The 15,123-nt window shown below is 43.6% G+C and overlaps 1 protein-coding gene across 1 annotated transcript; it reads right to left on the bottom strand.

Moving 5' to 3' along the window:
• Window positions 1-6,681: 6,681 nt before the first annotated feature.
• On the bottom strand, window positions 6,682-12,396 carry LOC139397815 (zinc finger protein 180-like). The gene is made up of 2 exons (XM_071144245.1): window positions 12,285-12,396; window positions 6,682-7,868 (listed from the first exon to the last, which is right to left on the bottom strand). Exons 1-2 carry the CDS (start codon window positions 12,388-12,390, stop codon window positions 7,021-7,023), a joined length of 954 nt encoding a protein of 317 aa, XP_071000346.1. The 5' UTR covers window positions 12,391-12,396; the 3' UTR covers window positions 6,682-7,020.
• Window positions 12,397-15,123: the final 2,727 nt, after the last annotated feature.

The raw sequence follows: 15,123 nt of genomic DNA, 5'->3' as shown, positions 1-15,123 counted from the left end.
TCCACTGGCTATCTGGCCAACAGGTTCCACTCTTATTCAGCATCTTCTGATGATGTGTGCCTGGTAGCGCTAATCTACTCTTTTCCTTTCAGCAGGTTAATATCTGCCTGGCGCCCCAACAAAATATCTATCTTTAACCCTCTTTAATTACTAGGGCCCCGCCTTTGGAGCTTTGGTTTTCCTAGACATGCTACTATCTTGGGATCATTTCATCAGATGGATCTGGATACTGCTTTAAAACCCATGTCTGCAGCATTAGTAAAGATATGATCAAACCATGTTGATGATTTCATTCCTCTACTGTTTGTCACTACCCTGGTAGGTTGATTGATAACCAGGATGCAGGCACTGGTTACAGTTTGAAGCTTTCTCTTGAGTGGGCAGCCTGATCACAGCTTTCCTCCAGTATTAGTTAATTAATTAAAACAGGACAAATTGAAGTGTCTGGAGTTTAGTTTTCCTGTTCTACAGTCTTGTAAAGATAGGGTGGTTGACTGGTACAGGCAATGTAACATACATAATGTTTAGAGGAAAAGGTTTTGTAAAACATGCACCTTACATCAGACCATCTTGAAACTTTCTCTCTAAAGCGAACTTTCATCAAGGTTGTATATGGTCTATTGGTTTCTCTCTAAAGCAAACTTTCATCAAGGTTTTATATGGTCTATTGGTTTCTCTCTAAAGCAAACTTTCATCAAGGTTTTATATGGTCTATTGGTTTCTCTCTAAAGTGAACTTTCATCAAGGTTTTATATGGTCTATTGGTTTCTCTATAAAGCTAACTTTCATCAAGGTTTTATATGGTCTATTGGTTTCTCTCTAAAGTGAACTTTCATCAAGGTTTTATATGGTCTATTGGTTTCTCTATAAAGCTAACTTTCATCAAGGTTTTATATGGTCTATAGGTTTCTCTCTTTTCACTGGCAGAATCCTTTTTCAGTGTTATGATATTCATAACATCCACTCTATCTTCCTGTCAACTAACAGAACTCTGCTGGTTGTTCTGGTAACAGATACCGGTGGGCAGATCTATTGTATTTGTTCAAACTAAACTACAGCACTTACTTTGATGTGTCAAATCTGATCCTTTCATCTCTTCTCCTCCTCTCACAGTTCCACTCAGCCCTGTTGTTTTCCTGCAGTCCACCAGCAGCACAGACAACCTCTTCATACCCAGCAGTAAGGTGCTACCGGGAGAGGCACGACACGGGGACTCCGGGAGGGAGGAAGGGCTAGCGTTGTCCTGGTAACCATAAAGAGGGGACACAGACACATATCATTATGGATGCTGATGTCACTGTTGTCATAAAGTGTTTTACAGAAACCCAGCCCAGACCCTGATAGAGCTAGACCAGACCAAGCTGTGAGCTAGACCAGACCAAGCTGTACGCTAGACCAGACCAAGCTGTACCATCTGGTATTCTGATCTGGAGAGACTCTTCTCTGCCTCGTCAGCATCAGGATGTTGTTGAGGCTCCCCAGAGGATCCACCATAGTCATGTCTCTCTCCTGTGTGAATGAGAACATCAAACAGATAGTGAACTTATGATCTTCTATTACAATCAGAGAGTCTTACAAGAGGCATTAATATCTCTAAACAGGGCCTAAAATGCAAATGTTAAAGGGTTGTTCCACTAAATGGGTGCCTGTTGCATCCCTTTGATATTTAAGTAGAAATTATGCACCAATATTGCATTTTAAAAGCCTGTTATACTAGATGAGGTGCACTTTAATATAGACCACATTAAATAAATCTAATTTAAAAGACCCCGAAATATATGTACCAATGGCAGATTGACCCTTTAACAATTCCTACAGTACTGAATATCATATTCAAGTGTAGAACTTCAGTAGAATGCCACTTAAAAAACACACATTAGTTCAATAACTGCATAGTTTGTGCCCCTGTTGAAGACAGTACTCACTGGTGTTAATCTGATCTTCTGTCTCCTCCTCTTTCACGCCCAAAACTTCTTCCTCCTTCACCTTTATTGAGATAGCATCCTCTTCCTCTCTAAAAGGTTCTCTCTCTTCTTTCACTATAACAGCCTCATCTTCCTCCTTTTTCATTCTGAAAGATTCTTCCTCTCCTTTCAGAGTAATATCCTCCTCTTCTTCTTCTTCTTTCACGACAATGTTCATCGCCAGAGATTCTTTCTCCGTACAGCAGACCTCTTCTTTAACAGGGGATGAGTAGTTTAGTGAGCTCATGGTCAGTGACATTAGCTAGCTAGCTAGCTAGCATTAGCGACTAGCCTAGTGCTAGGCTCAGCAACAATCTTTAACAAGTTTGCAAATTGAACATGCAAATTAGGTTCAAGTTAACCAGTTATTACGTCAAGTGAACTGCGTTTACAACACTGAGATTACATAATGTACATTAACATGGTCTAAAGCGACAATCTTCCAGTTTTATGTTGGCTAGCAAGCTATCGAGGTGGTTGAAAGAGTAGCCGCCTTGTTGTTCCTGAAGAAGCGTCCCGTCCAGTCCATTATACGTCACGGAAGAAGCAGCACCTGAAAGACGCTCATCGCCATCTGCTGGCTGGAGTGGGTAACGCAGTTTGGAAACAATAGTCAGGACACGTTTTGTATTGGAAAGAACGTCATAATAATTTAACAATAAGCTGATATATTTTCTCTTACGTCTTACAAATAATACGTTCCTGTTCACAGACGTAGAAGCGTAATATGAATGTGTAGATAATGAATAAATGCTTCTGTGCCGCCATCCTGTCAGAAGGTAACAGACTGTTTTATTACCGTGGTAACGATGGATTTTCATTGTGTTCCATGGTGTTTATCGCCCCCTAGTGGAGGTTCCTGGTACTTAGAAAGACTGTACGGAAACAGTAAGTGGAGAATTCGTTCTGCGCGCATAGAAGCAGCGCTACGGTTCAGGTCTTTCAGTGCAGTTATTTCTTGTCACGCTTCATCCTCGGAAAATATTTGTTTGTAAGTTCGATTCAAGCATGTTGCCAGTGATGATAATCTTGTTATTGATAGAATTGCTTACTAATCAATGTTAGTTGGTTGCATTTACTCACACAAATGACCTTGCCAATCATGTATGCCGTATTGTAAAACATACAATACTGAAGTTTTGTTACTGTTGCTAGTGTAATATGCTTTGTTATTTTACAGAGGTGGTTGTACATTAGAGTAATTAAAGGAGTTAGCCAATTACCATATGAGTAACAATTAGCTATATGGTTTGGCATCATGCCAGATACATGGTACATTGGCACGTGCTTTGTATTTATGCAACTTCAACTTGAAATGTATAATGTACAGCTACAGTATGTCGATGTGAATTGAATACTAAAGGATATTATTTTCTGTATTTTGTAGTTTCACAACCTAAACATTTTGAATATTAATTCAATATTAATTCAATAAAAGTCACGCCTTGGAAGTTTTATTGAAGACTTAGTTGTTATCTATCTGTCTAGTTTTGCATGGGAACGCACTTCAAGGGCAGAATAACTTAGATGAATAGGTAGCGTGTTAATACACATTTTCTCTGCTCACTTTTCACATTAGTTTTAATCTAGATGTGACGGTACTATTTCCTTAAAGCCACGCTCTATAAAATATGAATAAACCTGTAAACAACAGAGCAAATGCATCACATGCAAATAGCACTTGATTATCAGAGGGGTCATATAGAACTACCCAGACATTCCAAATATCACTTGATTATCAGAAGGGTGTATTATGACATCATATAGAACTACTCAGACATTCCAAATATCACTTGATTATCAGAAGGGTGTATTATGATGTCAGAACTACTTGCCCTGCTGGACACAATATGGCAAATGCATCACATGCAAATAGCACTTGATTAACTGTAGTGCTATACACTGAGTCTACAAAACATTAAGAACACCTGCTCCTTCCATGACTTAGACTGACCAGGTGAATCCAGGCTAAGTGATGTCACAAGTTAAATCCACTTCAATCCGTGTAGATGAAGGGGGGGAGACAGGTTAAATAAGGATTTTTAAGCCTTGAGACAATTGAGGCATAGATTGTGTGCGTGCCATTCAGAGGGTGAATTGGGAAGACAAAATATTGAAGTGTCTTTGAACGGGGTATGGTATTCGGTGCCAGGCACACCGGTTTGTGTCAAGAACTGCAACTCTACAGTTTCCCATGTGTACCAAGACTGGTCCACCACCCAAACAGTAGCAGTCAATGCAGTTTAAGATTTGAGAGAGTGTGCAAAGCTGTATTTGTATTAGTTGGGGACAGCCCTAATGGGAACAGATACCAGTGGGCAGATATATTGTATTTGTTCAAACTAAACTACAGCACTTACTTTGATGAGTCAAATCTGATCCTTTCATCTCTTCTCCTCCTCTCACAGTTCCACTCAGCCCTGTTGTTTTCCTGCAGTCCACCAGCAGCACAGACAACGTCTTCATACCCAGCAGTAAGGTGCTACCGGGAGAGGCACGACAAAGTGACTCCAGGAGGGTGGAAGGGGGTGAGATAGCATTGTCCTGTTAACCATAAAGAGGAGACACATACCATTATGGATGCTGATGTCACTGTTGTCATAAACTGCTTTACAGAAACACAGCCCAGACCCAGATAGAGCAAGCTGTATGCTAGACCAGACCAAGCTGTACCATCTGGTGTTCTGATCTGGAGAGACTCTTCTCTGCCTCGTCAGCATCAGGATGTTGTTGAGGCCCCCCAGAGGATCCACGATAGTCACGTCTCTCTCCTATGTGAATGAGAACATCAAACAAACTTATGATCTTCTATTACAATCATAGGGTCTTACAAGAGGCATTAATATGTCTAAAAAGGGCCTAAAATGGCCACTTTCATCATGATTTCTAAATATATTGTTTGTGATGCAAATGTTAAAGGGTCGTTCCACAAAATGGGGGGCTTTTGAGTCAATTTGTTATAAGTATAAAAATTCAACACATCTAATTTAAAAGTCCCAAAAATATATGTACCAATGGCAGATTGCCCCTTTAACAATTCCTACAGTACTGAACAACATATTCAAGTATAGAACTTCAGTAGAATGCCCCTTAAAAACCCCACATTAGTTCAACAACTGCATAGTTTGTGCCCCTGTTTTTAAGACAGTACTCACTGGTGTTAATCGGTACTTCAGTCTCCTCCTCCTCCTTTTTCACTCCCAAAACGTCTTCCTCCTCTTTATTTGAGATAGCCTCCTCTTCCTCTTTCACTCCAACATGTTCTTCCTCTTCTTTCACTACATTCTCTTCTTTCAATGTTATGGAATCTTCCTCCTTTTTGATTCTGAAAGCTTCTACCTCCTCCCCTTCCACTCTGACAACCTCTTTCCCATCTTCCTCTTTCACTGTGATATCATCCACTTCTTCTTTCAAAGCAATAGCCTCCTCTTCCTCCTTTATCATCCCGAAAGCTTCTTCGTCTCCTTTCACCAGAGCTTCTTTCTCCGTTGAGTTTAGTGAGCTCATGTTCCGGGAGATTAGTCTAGTGCCGTATCTAGTTAACACATTTGATAATTTAAGCAAATTGCGTTTAAATGAACTAGTTTATACGTAAACAGAATTATGTTTAAAACACCAAGAGTAATATATACAAGATTGGTCGAAAGCGCTTCAATGTTTCGGTTTTATGTTGGCTAGCAAACCACCGCTTTGGTTGAATCAGAAGCCTTTTGTCGCTGTTGAAGAAGCCTCCTGTTACCGTCCACCAGATTATACGTCACGCAAGAAACATCACCTGAAAGACTCATATCGCCATCTGCTAACATTTAATTGACAACGCTATCTGCTAATATTTAATTGACAACGCCACCTGCTAACATTTAATTGACAACGTTTTTGGGAAAGCTTTTCCATCAACCAGGAGATGGTTGTCATTAGTGTCATTGTTAACAGCTATACATAGTGGTAGACAAATGCACACACTCAGACAGGGGCATTTCCTCTTCTATTTATAACATCTTTGACCTTTGCGTTTTTCTGGATTTTTTTGTTGTTGTTATTCTGTCTCTCACTGTTCAAATAAACCTACCATTAAAATTATAGACTGATCATTTCTTTGTCAGTGGGCAAATGTACAAAATCAGCAGGGGATCAAATACTTTTTTCCCTCACTGTATATTATTTTATAAAAATAAGGATCTGCTGGTGTCCAAGTCAAACCAAGATTCTTTATTTCTGAGCTCAGAGAGAATAACAGAGATACACAGCGCAGTGTAGACAGTCTGAATTCCTGAAGCATTGAGTGATTAGCAAATATCTTTATAGTTTCTTGTTCCTGGGAGGGACTTTATTCATACAAGGATGCAGGTGCAGCTGGTTTGCAATGATCCTCCCAAAAACAGGAGCTTATAATAGGACAGTTTCACAAGGTTAGTCACATACTCAGTTATGTGGACACACATACAACTAACATTTTCCATTACAGAGTCTGAACATTTTCATTTCATTAAATCATCAGTGGGCCAACAATGCAAATGTCAACAATGGAACTAATGCATCACATCCAAATATCACTTGATTATCTGTAGTGCTGGAGGAATGACACACCCAGATAAACACAAAGAGTTTAAAAAAGGACCGTTTAAAAGAAGGAACCTGATCTTCTTTATATTCAATTTGCTACAATGCAAATGTAAACAATGGAGCAAATGCATCACATCCAAATATCCCTGTATTATCCCTGTATTATTTAGGATTCTTTGTATAAGTACATTTTACATACATTTTCATCTGGTATAAACAAGAACACATTCTCCGTCAACAATATAAGACAACGGGAGCACTGTGTATGTTCTCTGATGAATTTTAAGTCAATGTGATGTGAAATATCAATTTACACACTAGGAGAAGTAATTAGGTCAATGTGAAGTGAAATATCAATTTACACACTATAAGTAATTATTCTCTGCTGTGTGGATTCTCACATGATGATTAAGTGACTGTGATGAGCAATATGTCTTCCCACAGTCTGACCATTTGTAAGGGTTCTCCCCTGTGCGCAGTCTCATGTGTTTTTTCAGGCTTCATAATTTGGTAAAATTCTTTGCACAGTGGGAGCAGGCTTCTCCCCTGTGTGTATTCGCTCATGGGCTTTCAGGTGTCCTAACTGGATAAAACTCTTTGCACACTGGGAACAGTGGTAAGGCTTCTCTCCCGTGTGGGTTCTCACATGAACTTTAAGTGACTGTGATGAGTAATATGTCTTCCCACAGTCTGAGCATTGGTAAGGCTTCACCCCTGTGTGCAGTCTCATGTGTTCTTTCAGATGTCCTAAATGGACAAAACTCTTTGCACAGTGGGAGCAGTGGTAAGGTTTCTCCCCTGTGTGTATTCGCTGATGAGTTTTCAGGCTTCCTGACTGGCTAAAACTCTTTCCACACTGGGAGCAGTGGTAAAACTTCTCCCCTGTGTGTATTCGCTCGTGAACTTTCAGGTTTCCTAACTGGCTAAAACTACTTCCACATTGGGAACAGTGGTAAGGCTTCTCCCCTGTGTGTATTCGCTCATGAGCTTTCAGGTATCCTAACTGGCTAAAACTCTTTGCACACTGGGAGCAGTGGTAAGGCTTCTCCCCTGTGTGGGTTCTCACATGAACTTTAAGTGACCATGATGAGTAATATGTCTTCCCACAGTCTGAGCATTTGTAAGGCTTCTCCCCTGTGTGTATTCGCTCATGAGCTTTCAGGCTTCTTAACTGGTTAAAACTATGTCCACACTGGGCGCAATGGTGTGGCTTCTCTCCAGTGTGTGTCCTCCCATGTCTTTTCAGGCTTCCTAGCTTGGTAAGATGCTTTCCAATCTGGGAGCAGAGGTGTCGTCTTGCTGGTTCGGACGTCTCCGGTTCCTCCAAATTTGGTTTTCCTCCTGCCAAAGACAATGTTTTTTTTTTTAAAGAGAGACCAAAATGAAATCTCCCAATGATAAAAGTGCTTGCTATGAGGTTTAATCCAAATCAGAGCCCTCAACCTGAGGCCAGTTTTCAAACATGTAATAATTTAAAACAAATTATGTTGTAGAGCTTCCTGGTAATTACTGATATGTTTACTTACTTATTTATTAATTCTGTTTTAGAAGTCAGAATACAAACAACTAGAAAGTTCTGGAACCCTCAAGACACAGACATCGATGGATTCCTATCAAGCAGGTGGTTCTAAATACAGTATATAACCTTCATAGTTGTAAGATACATAATTAGACTTTTTCCATACGCACAAACGCTTATTTCTCTCAAATTTTGTGCACAAATTTGCCAAGATAATCCATCCACCTGACAGTTGTGGCATATCATGAAGCTGATTAAACAGCATGGTCATCACACAGGTCCACCTTGTGCTGGGGACAATAAAAGGCCACTCTAAAAATGTGCAGTTTTGTCACACAACACAATGCCACAAATGTCTCAAGTTTTGAGGGAGTGTGCAATTGTGTGCAATTGGCATGCAGGAATATCCACTGGAGCTGTTACCAGAGAATTGAATCTTAATTTCTCTACCATAAGCCACCTCAAACGTTGTTTTAGAGAATTTGGCAGTACATCCAACCGGCCTCACAACCGCAGACTACATATAACCATGCCAGTCCAGGACCTCCACATTGTCTTAGACCAGCCACCCGGACAGCTTCATTGGCTGGGCCTGGCTCCCCAGTGGGTGGGACTAGCTCCCCAGTGGGTGGGACTAGCTCCCCAGTGGGTGGATGGCTGCGCACCTGCCTAGTAATGTGAAGTCCATAGATTAGGGCCTTATTTATTTATTTACATTGACTGATTTCCTTATATGAACTGTAAATAATTGAAATTGTTGCAGGATGTTATCAATGGTGCAGCTGTAGAACCTTTTGAGGATATGAGGACCTATGCCAAATCTTTTCAGTCTCCTGAGGGGGAATAGGTTTTGTTGTGCTCTCTTCACAACTGTCTTGGTGTGCTTGGACCATGTTAGTTAGTTGGTGATGTGGACACCAAGGAACTTAAAGCTCTCAACCTGCTGCACTACAGCCCGGTCGATGAGAATGGGGGCGTGGCTCAGTCATCCTTTTCCTGTAGTCCACAATCACCTCCTTTGTTTTGATCACGTTGAGGGAGAGGTTGTTGGCACCACATGGCCAGGTCTCCGATCTCCTCCCTATAGGCTGTCTTGTTGTCAGTGATCAGGCCTGATGACACAGGTCTCTGATCTCCTCCCTATAGGCTGTCTTGTCGTTGATCAGGGCTATCACTGTTGTGTCATCGGCAAACTTAATGATGGTGTTGGAGTCATGCCTGGCCGTGCAGTCATGAGTGAACAGTGAGTACAGGAGGGGACTGAGTACGCACCCCTGAGGGGCTTCTGTGTTGAGGATCAGCGAAGTGGTGTTGTTTCCTACCTTCACCACCTGGGGGCGGGAAGTCCAGGACCCAGTTTCACAGGGCGGGGTTCAAACCCAGGGCCTTGAGCCTAATGATGAGCTTGGAGGGTACTATGGTGTTGAATGCTGAGCTGTAGTCAACTACTATGGTGTTGACTGCTGAGCTGTAGTCAATGAACAGCATTCGTACATAGGTATTCCTCTGGTCTAGATGGAATAGGGCAGTGTGATGGCGATTGCATCGTCTATGGATCCGGTAAGCAAATTGAAGTGGGTCTAGGGTGTCAGGTAGGGTGTCAGGTTGAGGTGATACGATCCTTGACTAGTCTATCAAAGTACTTCATGAAGACAGAAGTGATTGCTACAGTCATTTAGTTCAGTTATCTTTGCTTTCCTGGGTATGGGAACAATGGTGGACATCTTGAAGAATGTGGGGACAGCAGACTGGGATAGGGAGAGATTGAATATATCCGTAACAGGTGTGCCTTGTTAAAAAAGTTAATTAGTGGAATTTCTTATCTTCTTTATGCGTTTGAGCCAATCAGTTGTGTTGTGATGAGGTGGGGGGGAGACAGTGTTGTGATGAGGTGGGGGGGAGACAGTGTTGTGATGAGGTGGGGGGGAGACAGTGTTGTGATGAGGTAGGGGGGGAGACAGTGTTGTGATGAGGCGGGGGGAGACAGTGTTGTGATGAGGTGGGGGGGAGACAGTGTTGTGATGAGGTGGGGGGGAGACAGTGTTGTGATGAGGTGGGGGGGAGACAGTGTTGTGATGAGGTGGGGGGGAGACAGTGTTGTGATGAGGTGGGGGGGAGACAGTGTTGTGATGAGGTGGGGGGGAGACAGTGTTGTGATGAGGTGGGGGGGAGACAGTGTTGTGATGAGGTGGGGGGGAGACAGTGTTGTGATGAGGTAGGGGGGAGACAGTGTTGTGATGAGGTGGGGGGGAGACAGTGTTGTGATGAGGTAGGGGGGGAGACAGTGTTGTGATGAGGCGGGGGGAGACAGTGTTGTGATGAGGTGGGGGGGAGACAGTGTTGTGATGAGGTGGGGGGGAGACAGTGTTGTGATGAGGTGGGGGGGGAGACAGTGTTGTGATGAGGTGGGGGGGAGACAGTGTTGTGATGAGGTGGGGGGGAGACAGTGTTGTGATGAGGTGGGGGGGAGACAGTGTTGTGATGAGGTGGGGGGGAGACAGTGTTGTGATGAGGTGGGGGGGAGACAGTGTTGTGATGAGGTGGGGGGGAGACAGTGTTGTGATGAGGTAGGGGGGAGACAGTGTTGTGATGAGGTAGGGGGGAGACAGTGTTGTGATGAGGTAGGGGGGAGACAGTGTTGTGATGAGGTAGGGGGGAGACAGTGTTGTGATGAGGTAGGGGGGAGACAGTGTTGTGATGAGGTAGGGGGGAGACAGTGTTGTGATGAGGTAGGGGGGAGACAGTGTTGTGATGAGGTGGGGGGGAGACAGTGTTGTGATGAGGTGGGGGGGAGACAGTGTTGTGATGAGGTGGGGGGGAGACAGTGTTGTGATGAGGTGGGGGGGAGACAGTGTTGTGATGAGGTGGGGGGGAGACAGTGTTGTGATGAGGTGGGGGGGAGACAGTGTTGTGATGAGGTGGGGGGGAGACAGTGTTGTGATGAGGTGGGGGGGAGACAGTGTTGTGATGAGGTAGGGGGGAGACAGTGTTGTGATGAGGTGGGGGGGAGACAGTGTTGTGATGAGGTGGGGGGGAGACAGTGTTGTGATGAGGTGGGGGGGAGACAGTGTTGTGATGAGGTGGGGGGGAGACAGTGTTGTGATGAGGTAGGGGGGAGACAGTGTTGTGATGAGGTGGGGGGGAGACAGTGTTGTGATGAGGTAGGGGGGAGACAGTGTTGTGATGAGGTAGGGGGGAGACAGCCCTATTTGGTAAAATACCACGTCCATATTATGGCAAGAACAGCTCAAATAAACAAAGAGAAATGACAGTCCATCGTTACTTTAAGACATGAAGGTCAGTCAACATCGAAAATGTCAAGAACTTTCAAAGTTTCTTCAAGTGCAGTCACACAAAACTTGAAGCGCTATGATGAAAACTGGCTCTGACGAGGACCGCAACAGGAAAGGAAGAACCAGAGTTACACCTCTGCTGCAGAGGATAAGTTCATTAGAGTTAACTGAACCTCAGATTGCAGCCCAAATAAATTATTCAGAGTTCAAGTAACAGACACATCTCAACATCAACTGTTCAGAGGAGACATAGTGAATCAGGCCTTCATGGTGCTGCTGCTGCAAAAAAAACACAACTAAAGGACACCAATAAGAAGAAGAGACTTGCAAGAAACATGAGCAAGGGACATTAGACCGGCGTAAATTTGTCCTTTGGTCTGATGAGTCCAAATTTGAGATGTTTGGTTCCAACCGCCGTGTCTTTTTCCACCGTGAAGCATGGAGGTGGTGGTGTGATGGTGCTTGCTGGTGACAATGTCTGCGATTCATTTAGAATTCAAGGCACACTTAACCAGCTTGGCTACCACAGCATTCTGCAGCGATATGCCATCCCATCTGCTTTGCGCTTAGTGGGACTGTCATCTGTTTTTCAATGGAGGACAATGACCAAACACACCTTCAGGCTATATAAGGGCTATTTGACCAAGAAGGAGAGTGATGGAGCGCTGCATCAGATGACCTGGCCTCCACAATCACCCGACCTAAACCCAATTGAGATGGTTTGGGATGAGTTGGACCGCAGAGTGAAGGAAAAGCAGCCAACAAGTGCTCAGAATATGTGGGACCTCCTTCAAGACGGTTGGAAAATCATTCCAGGTGAAGCTGGTTGAGAGAATGCCAAGAGTCTGCAAAGCTGTATTTGTATTAGTCGGGGACAGTCCTAATGGGAACAGATACCAGTGGGCAGATATATTGTATTTGTTCAAACTAAACTACAGCACTTACTTTGATGAGTCAAATCTGATCCTTTCTTCTCTTCTCCTCCTCTCACAGTTCCACTCAGCCCTGTTGATTTCTTGCAGTCCACCAGCAGCACAGACAACCTCTTCATACCCAGCAGTAAGGAGCTACCGGGAGAGGCATGACACGGAGACTCCGGGAGGGAGGAAGGGCTAGCGTTGTCCTGGTAACCATAAAGAGTGGACGCAGACACATATCATTATGGATGCTGATGTCACTGTTGACATAAAGTGCTTTACAGAAACCCAGCCCAGAGCCCGATAGAGCAAGCTGTATGCTAGACCAGACCAAGCTGTACCATCTTGTGTTCTGATCTGGAGAGACTCTTCTCTTCCTCGTCAGCATCAGGATGTTGTTGAGGCTCCCTAGAGGATCCACCATAGTCATGTCTCTCTCCTGTGTGAATGAGAACATCAAACAGATGGTAAATGTATGACCGTCTATTCCAATCACAGAGTCTTACAAGAGGCATGAAGCATGAATATGTCTAAAAAGAGCCTAAAATGGCCACTTTCATCATGATTTTATAAAATATTGTCTGTGATGTAAATTTAAAAGGGTCGTTCCACGAAATGGGTGCCTTTCCCATCCCTTTGATATTTTAAGAAGAGATTATGTTTCAATAGTGAATTTTAAAAGCTTGTTATACTAGATGGGGGGGGACTTTAATATAGTCCACATGGAGAATTAAATAAATCTAATTGAAAAGTCCCTAAAATATATGTACCAATGGCAGATTGACCTTTTAACATTTCCTACAGTACTGAACAACATATTCAAGTGTAGAACTTCAGTAGAATGCCACTTAAAACACCACATTAGTTCAACAACCGCATAGTTTGTGTCCCTGTTTAAGACAGTACTCACTGGTGTTAATCTGATATTCTGTCTCCTCCTCTTTCACTCCCAAAACGTCTTCCTTCTTCACCTTTGTTGAGACAGCATCCTCTTCCTCTCTAAGCGGTTCTTTCTCTTCTTTTCCTATAACATCATCCTCTTCTTCCTTCACAATAACAGCCTCTTCTTCCTTCACTATAACAGCCTCCTCTTCCTCCTCTTTAATTCTGAAAGGTTCTTTCTCTTCTTCTTCTTTCACGACAATGTCCAGCGCCAGAGCTTCTTTCTCCGTACGGCAGACATCCTCTATTTTAGCAGAGGAGGAGTAGTTTAGTGAGCTCATGGTCAGTGATGTTAGTTAGCTAGCTAGCATTAGCGAGTAACCTAGTGCTAGGCTCAGTATCAATATTTAACAAGTTTGCAAATTGAACCAGTAGCCATCTTCTTTAGCAGGGGAATAGTAGTTTAGTGAACTCATGGTCAGGGATGTTAGCTAGTCTGCTAGCTAGGTAGCATTAGCGGCTTGGCTCAGTATCAATCTTTAACAAGTTTGCAAATTAGGTTCAAGTTAACCAGTTAATACGTCAACTGAACTGCGTTTACAACACTGAGATTAGATAATGTACATTAACATGGTCTAAAGCGACAATCTTCCAGTTTTATGTTGGCTAGCAAGCTACCGAGGTGGTTGAAATAGTATCCGTGTTGTTTGTTCCTGAAGAAGCGTCCCGTCCAGTCCATTATACGTCACGCAAGAAGTATCAACTGAAAGACGCCATCTGCTGGCTGGAGTGGGTAACGCAGTTTGGAAACAATAGTTACAACACTTTTGTATTGGAAAGAACGTCATAATAATTGAACAATAAGCGGATATATTTTATCTTAAGTCTAACAGATAATGTTTCCTGACAACACAACAGTGGTAGGCCTGATCACCGACAACGATGAGATGGCCTACAGGGAGGAGGTCAGAGAACTGGCAGTGTGGTGCCAGGACAACAACCTCTCCCTCAATGTGAGCAAGACAAAGGAGCTGATCGTGGACTACAGGAAAAGGCGGGTTCGAACAGGCCCCCATTAACATCGACGGGGCTGTAGTGGAGCAGGTCGAGAGTTTCAAGTTCCTTGGTGTCCACATCACTGTCATGACGTTGGCCTGGGGGATAGGTTTATGACCGTCATAAATACCGCTTCCGTCCTTTTCTCTTCTCTAACCTACTGAGGTTACATTTAAAAAACCCTTGGTTAACATAGAGATTCTGGGAATACCATCTTCCCCCTGGAGCTAGGATAGCAGAGTCCCTGTCCATCTGCGACAGCAGAGACCCTGCCCATCTTCCTCCTGGAGCTAGGACAGCAGAGACCCTGCCCATCTTCCTCCTGGAACTAGGACAGCAGAGACCCTGCCCATCTTCCCCCTGAAGCTAGGACAGCATAGACCCTGCACATCTTTCTCCTGAAACTAGGACACCAGAGACCTTGCCTATTTCCTCCTGGAATTAGAATAGCAGAGACCCTGCCCATCTTTCTCCTGGAACTAGGATAGCAGAGACCCTGCCCATCTCCCCCCTGGAGCTAGTATAGCAGAGACCCTGCCCATCTTCCCCCTGGAGCTAGGACAGCAGAGTCCCTGTCCATCTTCCCCCTGGAGCTAGGATAGCAGAGTCCCTGTCCATCTGCGACAGCAGAGTCCCCGCCCATCTTCCCCCTGGAGCTAGGATAGCAGAGTCCCTGTCCATCTTCCCCCTGGAGCTAGGATAGCAGAGACTCTGCCCATCTTCCCAAAAACATCTGAAACCCACCTTCCTCTTCAAAGAGTATCTTAAATTCTCCCTTTTGGAACACCTTTTTTATTTACCTCAATCTAACGTCATTAAACCTGTTCTCTGATCAGCCCAACTAGTACAGCAGAGACTGATCTGACTTCATTAAACCTGTTCTCTGATCAGCCAGACTAGTACAGCAGAAACTGATCTGACTTCATTAA

Source organism: Oncorhynchus clarkii, unplaced genomic scaffold, assembly GCF_045791955.1.
Source record: "Oncorhynchus clarkii lewisi isolate Uvic-CL-2024 unplaced genomic scaffold, UVic_Ocla_1.0 unplaced_contig_6243_pilon_pilon, whole genome shotgun sequence".
NCBI classification, from domain to species: Eukaryota; Metazoa; Chordata; class Actinopteri; order Salmoniformes; family Salmonidae; genus Oncorhynchus; species Oncorhynchus clarkii.
The sequence above is the reverse complement of the archived record's forward strand: the minus strand, read 5'-3'. Positions and strand labels throughout refer to the sequence as shown.

Bases quoted from the DNA above. Each gene is read 5' to 3' on its own strand.
- LOC139397815 (XM_071144245.1), bottom strand. From the start codon at position 12,390: ATGAAGAGGTTGTCTGTGCTGCTGGTGGACTGCAAGAAATCAACAGGG. The intron at 7,869-12,284 runs GTAAGTGCTGTA...TGTCTTTGGCAG, and splicing joins ATCAGATTTGACTCATCAAA to GAGGAAAACCAAATTTGGAG.